General features: G+C 64.9%; 1 protein-coding gene across 1 annotated transcript; it reads left to right on the top strand.

The window, feature by feature from the left end:
- Positions 1 to 890: 890 nt before the first annotated feature.
- TGIF2 (TGFB induced factor homeobox 2) lies at positions 891 to 6,392 on the top strand (the record flags this gene model as incomplete). The annotated part of the gene is made up of 3 exons (XM_082491319.1): positions 891 to 930; positions 1,999 to 2,237; positions 5,808 to 6,392. The coding sequence occupies 3 exons, from the start codon at positions 891 to 893 to the stop codon at positions 6,390 to 6,392; spliced, it is 864 nt and encodes a 287-aa protein (XP_082347445.1).
- Positions 6,393 to 7,447: the final 1,055 nt, after the last annotated feature.

Here is a 7,447-nt window from a genome sequence, read left to right as displayed (position 1 = left end):
CCTGGGTGGGAGTCCCTGTGTGGGTGTTCCTGTGGGGGGGTGCATGGGTGGGTATCCCTGAGTGGGTGCCCCTGTGTGGGTGTCCCTGTGTGTGCGTGTCCCTGTGTGGGGCTGCACGGGTGGGTGTCCCTGCGTGGATGTCCCTGCATGGGTGGGTGTCCCTGAGTGGGTGCTCCTGGGTGGATGTCCCTGTTTGGGTGTCCCCACATGGGTACTCCTGGATGGGTGTCCCTGTATGTGTGTCCCTGTGCGGGAGTGCATGGGTGGGTGTCCCTGCGTGGATGTCCCTGTTTGGGGGTACATGAGTGGGTGTCCCTGTGCGGATGTCCCTGTGTGGGGTTGCATGGGTGGGGTGTCCCTGTGTGAGGGCGCATGAGTGGGTGCCCCTGAGTGAGTGGGTGTCCCTGGGTGGGAGTCCCTCCATGGGTGTCCCTGTGGGGGTGCCGGGCTGCAGCCCCACGGGGGGGGGGCGGGGAGGGGGGGGATCACCGCCGCCTCCCAGCGCGGTCCCGTCCCCCCCCCGCCGGGCACCGTGTCCCCATCCCCGCCGCGGGGCCGCTCCGGGCGGTGGTCCCACCGGCGGCGGGTGCGGACCGGGGGCTCTGCGGGGCGGGGGCTGGGGGTGTCCGCTGCCCGGTGCGGCGGCGGTGACAGCCGGGGGCGGGCGGGCCGGGGCCGGGGGCGGGGGGCCCGGCCGAGTTCCTGCCTCCTCGGGAACAAAGGGAACTCTGTCTCGGCATCTGTCACCGCCGCCCACCCAAAACTTTTTCGCTTGCGCCTCCGCCGCCCGCCCCGCCGCCGCGGCGGGGTCCCGCCGCCCCCCCCACCACCACCCCCCGCCCCAACTCCTCCCCGGCACCGCCACCGGAGCGGCGACCCCGGCGCGGCCCATGCAAGGGCCGAGGCGGCGGCGGCGGCGGCGGCCCGGGGGTAAGAGCGGGCGGCCAACATGGAGTCCCGGGCGGGCGGGCCGGGCCGGGCCGGGAGCGCGGGGCGGCGCGGAACGGAGCGGAGCGCGGCCGCCGCCGCCGCCTTTGTGCGGGCCGGGCCGGGCCGGGCCGGGCCGGGGGCGGGCGGCCCCCCCACCCCCTCCTTCTCAATTCCCGCGGCGTGAAAAGTTGGTGGGAGTCGCGGGTGGGCGCGCTCGGGTGGGTTTTGTTCCTTTTTCCGCGTCTTTTCGAACTTTGGCCGCTGTGGGGTTCGGGGCCGGTTTGTGCCGTTTGCGGGGTTGGGGGCGGCGGGCGGGTTATCCACCTTTTTCTTTCTCCTTCGTGTCCCGTCCCCCCCCCCCCCCCCCTCCTCCCCGTGGGCGGCGGGAGGGGGGGATCGGGGCTCGCCGCTTCCCCCGGCTTTGTGTCGGCGGCGGCCCGGGGGCCCCGCGCTACCTGTTGCGGCGGGGGGGGGGGGGGGGGAGCGGCGGAGAGGGGACACACACACACGAGACACACGGACACGGGGGGGCGGCCCGCACCCCCCGAGCCGAGCCTCCGGCCCGTGACAGTCGCCCCCGCCTCCATCCCCGCCGCACAATGACCCCGCGTGGTTCCTCCTGCCCGAAGAGCCGCTTCGACTTCCCAGTCCCGGCCGCCGCCTCCTTGCTGAGATTTTTTTTTTTTTTTAATTAACTAATTTTTAATTCCCCCCCTCCTCCCTTCCCCCCCCCCCCAAAGTGCTTGAGTCCGTCTCGCCCGCCCCGAGTGGTTCCCCCCGGCTCCCCCCTGTGCGGTCTCCGCAGCGCCCCCGGGGGCTCCGTTTCGGCGGGGCCGGGGGGGGATGCGGGGGGGGGGGGGCTGTTGTCTCCGCCGGTGCCTGTAGCTTCTCCTCCCCCCCGGGGGGCCCCTGCTTCTGGGTCGCCCCCTCCCTCCCCCCGGGCCGGGCGAGGAGGGAGTTGGAGGCGGTGTGTGTGGTATGGGGGTGTCCGTGGGTGCCACCCCCCCGCGCTCCCCTGGTCGGGCCACCGCCGCCTGATGCCCGCTCTTTGCCTTTCCACCTCGCCAGGCTTTAACCAGGAGAGGTCCGCGGGCAGCTCCACCATGTCGGATAGTGACCTCGGGGAGGACGACAGCGCCACGTCCCCGGACCCCTCGCAGTCCAACAAGAGGAAGAGAAGGGGCAATCTCCCCAAGGAGTCGGTGAAGATCCTGCGGGACTGGCTGTACGAGCATCGCTTCAACGCCTACCCCTCCGAGCAGGAGAAGCTCAGCCTCTCGGGGCAGACCAGCCTCTCCGTCCTGCAGGTAGGAGCCGGTCCCCCCCCAACACGTGGGGGACGCTGTTGGGTCCCCGGACCGGGAGAACCCCACCGAAGATCCCAAAGGACTTGGCACGCTGGAACCGCTTGCCTGCGAAGGGCAGGGAGGGAACGGCAGGGAAGCGAAGCCCCCTGGGGTGGGCAGCCCCTGTCTGGGACCAGTCTGAGCCCCAGGGACCAGTTTCATGGCAGCGCTGGAGCAGAGCTTTTTGGGCAGTCGGAAGATGGAGGGACTGCGATGGGGGACAAACTAAGCACTGCCCCGTTGTTAGTTAAAGCCGCCGCAGGTGGGAGGGTTTTAGGGGAGTGCTGCTTTATCCTGTTCCCCCAGTGAAGGGGCCAGAGCTACCACCCCCCCGCAGGCAGGGCTGGGCAGGGGACAACCCTGCGAGGAGAGGGGAGGGGGCCTGGGCTGGGCTTTCACCCCAGGTGGGCCATTAGCCATGCTAAGTTCTGGCTGGCCCAGCTGGCCCCAGTTGCCGTAAGGGCAGCCCCCCTGCCCCACTCCTAGCTGTGGGCTGATGTTCTCCTTGTGGTGGGTGCCCAGCCGGGAGCCCTGGCGAGCGGTGGGGGCGAGCAGCGCTTCTCCTGCCAGTGTTGTCTTTCCCCCTGCCTGCTGGTGGGGTGGCCGGGACAACCTGCCTGTGCCTTCGATCCACACAAAGGCCAAAAGCCCCTGGGCGGGGGGGATCCCCGTGTGCCCAGGGCCCTGTCTGTCCTCTCCCAGCCTGGCAGGGTGGGCGATGATCGGGGGCTACGCTCTGGTTGTGGGGGCACTGTGGGGTGGGACACGGCTCTTGCGTGCAGGGGAGGAAGGGCCGGCGAGTTCACAGCCAAGCTCCTCTCCTTTGGGGCTTACTCTGCACCTCTGGCTCTTTCTCTGCGGCTCGGCGCAGTCCTGACCGGCCGTCCCGGCCACGGGCCAGACACCGGTGTGTGGGCAGCAGCTGTCTGGTTTCCCTCTTCCTGGCTGGCGAGGCAAACTTTCTTTTTCGTTTTAATGCATTTCTTTAGATGTCGCCTGTGCGACAGATTCGTGTCCAGGCAGCTGCGCCGGGGGGAGGCTGGTGGTCCTGGCAGGGCTGGAGTCGGAGCGGCGGGGGGGAGCAGCGATGGGTTTGGGGCCGTGGGAGTCCAGGCTTGTCCCGACAGCGCCTGGCATGTGGGGGCTTTACCCAAGGGCTTGTGGCAGCGGGACCAGCAGATGCCCCGCTCTCCATGCCCCGGGCTCTTGGGGACCGAGGAGGGTGTTGGCAGGGACGTGGGCTGGTGTCGAGGTGTGGCGTTGCCCCGCGCTGGCTGTTGTCTGCCCCGTGGGACCCCCTGCAGCCAGCGTGTGCCTGGCGAGGAGGCTGCCCCTCTGCCCCCCAGGCAGGGGGTCTCAGCCCCATGGCATTTCCCAGGAACAGCTGAGGGCTGTCACTGAGATTTCTGTCAGTCTGAGGTGACGCAACAGGACTCTGCGGGGACTGCTCCGTCTGACGAGAAGTCTATGGGGGTGGAGGTGTGGGACACCCTACGGCAAGGCTGGAGTGGCTGCGGATCCGTCGGTGCCGATCTGACCTCTCCAGGAGCCTCTCGAGCGCAGGGCTCCGCTGGCAGCCACTGGCCAAACCCCCCGGTTGTTTATTTGTGCATCCCCCTGCCTGATCCGGTGGCCTGGGGAGCGGGAGCGCAGCAACCCCGGGTCTCCGGGGAGAGCGGGAAGCCATGTGCCATGCGTCTCCCTCGCCGAAAGCCGGGAGGTGAGAAAGCGGTGCCGGCTTCTGGCGAAGATTCCTGGACAACAGCAGGTCTCCCAGCCCGTGCTCTGCTGCGGGGATGGGTTTTTCCTCCCTGCAGAGGGGACGCTGCTCTCATGGTGGTGGGGACATGGACTTGGCCCCAAATGATGGTCCAGTATGCGTTGGTGGTGGGGCCAAGCAATGGCCGTGTGTAAAAATAAAAAAAATAAGCTGTTTGCTTCAAAGCAGAGGCATATCCCAGCTCCCCAGGCGGGTGATGCCGTGCAGTGTCACCGGTGGTTGTGTGTCCCCTCAGTCTCTGTGCTGTGTTCTCCAGAGGGATTTGAATGCTGGAAGGAGCGTGGTGGAGGGGAGACCGGCAGGATTTTGGGGGGCTTCTCGGCGCTGTGGAGTTGGTTGGGCTCTTTGTTGGGCGTCCAGCCCTCTGGTTGGGGATTCGGAGCAGTTGATGTCTGTGGGATCGCAAGATCGCGTCAAGGGGACCCGGCTAAGGCTTGCAAGGGAGGGCGTTTGGAAGGGAAGAGGCTGAGACTGGTGTATTTGAGGGTGTTAAATGCCAAATATTGTCTTAAAGACAAAAAAGACAACTGAGATCTTGCTGTGATGGCAGTTGTGGTAAGTTCTCTCTCCCCAGGGGAAATACTTTACGTAGCTGTTGATTTGGGAAAGATCAGTCATTTTTTTCCTCCTGATTGATTCTCTTCTAATTGTTTTCTAGGAAGAAGGCAGTTATTTTAGTGTAGCATTTTATATAAAGAGGCTGAAACAATACATGGCCGAGACTGAATACATGGCTGCTGTGTTTCCAAAGGGTTTCTCGAGGCGTAGCTGCAGAGCTCTGCCTCTTTGGTGTGCCGGTGTTTGGAAGAGCCGTGACCTCACTCGTTGGCAGGAGGCACGGGAAGGTGTCGATGTACCGCCGCGATCCCTGCCGCCCCATTAGGGGACGGAGGGGGGGCTGCAGCTCTGCGAGCTGATGGCTTTTGGGGTTTTCCATCCATACTGCTGTCCTGTTGTCTGTCTGTTCCGGGCAGCCTCAGTGCTCCCGTCCAGGGCGGCAGTGTGTTGGCACCGGCGGCAGAGTGCGAAGCGTGTCCGGGCATGCCGACCTCTGGGGTGGCTCACCTGGAGAAGGGAAAAATCCCCCCAGACCGGGGACCTGCTGGAGGCCATTGGGGTCTGAGCTGGCTCTGTGCAATGCCGCAGCCTCCGCTAGGGGGGACGGCAGGAGCCCCCGGGAGGGTGCTGGGAGCTGCACCCCGCTTTACCCGCATGCGGCGGGGCACAGTCAGTCGCCGGGACTTTGGGGCTGCGGTTGGGGGACAGCGCTGAGCCCATCCTGCTCTGGGGAGTGGGCAGCTCTGCTCAAGAGCTCCACTGGCTCCACGCAGCCTTGCTCTGGCTCGTGGGGCAGCTCGGCCCCAAAGCTGCCCAGGCTCTGTTTGGTCACTGGCGAGGCAAGTGGGTGCCATGGGGGGGTGGCAGCCACGCGCAGCCCCCGGCAGGGTGGGCTGACAGGGGTGCAGGGAGGAAGGGGCTCCCCCAGGCAGGCGGCGCAGGCAGGATGCAGCCGGTGTTGGGGTTTCCGTGGCTGGCTGGGCAGTGCCTGCCAGGAACGGCTCTGTCTCTCCCGAGCCCCATGGGAAGGAGGTGTGGGGTGCGGGGGAGCCCTGTGGTAGCTGGAGCTGCTTGCAGGGTCCTGGAGGGGGGGGGCTTCTGCTGCCTTGGCTTTGAGCTGCTGCCCCCCCGGCCGGCGCTGTGCCTGCGCGGCAGCCCCGGGCTGACAGCGCTGCGCCCCTCTCTCCTCCCAGATCTGCAACTGGTTCATCAACGCCAGGAGGCGGCTGCTCCCCGACATGCTGCGCAAGGACGGGAAGGATCCCAACCAGTTCACCATCTCCCGCCGAGGGGGCAAAACCGGTGACGTGGCCCTGCCGCGGGGAGCTGCTACCGGCTCTGGGGTGCTGGTGGTACCCCCCGTGACGGCGGCGGGGGCCTCCAAGGTGCTGTCAATGTCTGTGTGCCCGCAGGTACTGTGCCACCCTGCCCAGGCGCTGGGCAGCAACCTGACGGTGGTGAGCGCCCACAGCCCTGAGCGGGAGAAGCCCCCTGGCCCGCAGCGAGCAGAGCCGGACCCTGCCCCGAAAGCGCCGCTGGGTGCTGCCGGCAGCACCATGGCCTTGCTGGCCCGGGCCGAGGCGGCCAGCCCCACCAGTGGACTCTTCAACACGCCGCCCCCTACACCCCCTGAGCTCTTCGGTGACGACTTCAGCAGCTTCCAGCTGTTGGTGGAGGTGGCACTGCAGAAGGCAGCCGAGCTGGAGTCACAGCGGCAGGGCGGGCAGCTGCCCCTCTCGCCCCAGACTGAGCCCCCGGGAGCCTCCATGTCCAAATAACCTCCTGGGCCATGTCCCGCAGGGTGCACTTCCTTGGGGGGTGCCTGACCCTCCCAGCTTCGTGCCACCCATCTGCCGCCACCCCCCCGACCAGCTCATTTGGGAAGTGGACTCCTGCCTCCCGGGGGGCTCCGGGCTCTGTCGGCTGATGGGGGAGAGGAAGGACTGTCCCATCCCGCCACCCTCTCGCTGGGGAGATGCCCCCCGCCTGCTGCCCCTGCCGCCGAGGATGGTGCCCTGGGTGCGTGGGAGGATGCGGCTGCTGCGATCTGGCTGTTGTGAAAAGACCTTTGCAGCTTTACTGACCTCTCCCTGCCGCGACCGACGGTTACTGTGGAGCTCCCCTTGGAAAACCTGCTGACTTCTTTTTCTCTCTCCTGTAAACAAGGGTCCAGCCAACACCGTTTCTTCAGGGAGAGAAAGAGAGAATTTTATTTTATTTTTTTTTAAGTTGGTGTCTGTTTTAAGGACTATGGATGAAAAGCTTTTTCTCCCAAATCCCTGATCTCCTCCCCTGCCCCCCTTTTTTTTTTTTTTTTTTGTTTCCTTTTGTTTGTGGAGGGCCTTTCTGGTACATTGTGTTGGCGAGGAGCCCTGCCTTGCCCAGGGAAGGGCAAAGGACAGATGAACTGGAAACCTGAAGTCTGTGGCATTTTTTCCGCATGGAAAACATGGGACCCTCCTCTTCTGCCTTAGGGTGTTACAGATGCTGCCAGTAGAAATCTCTATGGTGCTGTTTAGCAATTTTTTTGCTGAAACATTTTCCCTTTAATTGTGATTTATTATATGATTTTTTTTTTCTTCTATAAGCATTTCCACAACTTCCCCATGTTTCTCTCGAGTTCCTGCTGAATGTGTGCACATTGTGTCCCGGAACAGAGAGCGCGTTGCAGAGCCTGTGAGATGCTGACCGCAGGCTGCTGCTGGGGGTGGACGCGAAGCTCAGACTGTGAAATTTTGTATCCAACTTCTTTATTTTCTATTTTTTTTTTTTTAAACCATTTGGAAAGAGGCGTGTTGTGGGCATGGGCATGTGTGTTCTTCTGCAAGTGCAG

The sequence above is a fragment of the Vanellus vanellus genome (genome assembly GCF_965231255.1).
Source record: "Vanellus vanellus genome assembly, chromosome: 15".
NCBI lineage: Eukaryota > Metazoa > Chordata > Aves > Charadriiformes > Charadriidae > Vanellus > Vanellus vanellus.
The sequence above is the reverse complement of the archived record's forward strand: the minus strand, read 5'-3'. Positions and strand labels throughout refer to the sequence as shown.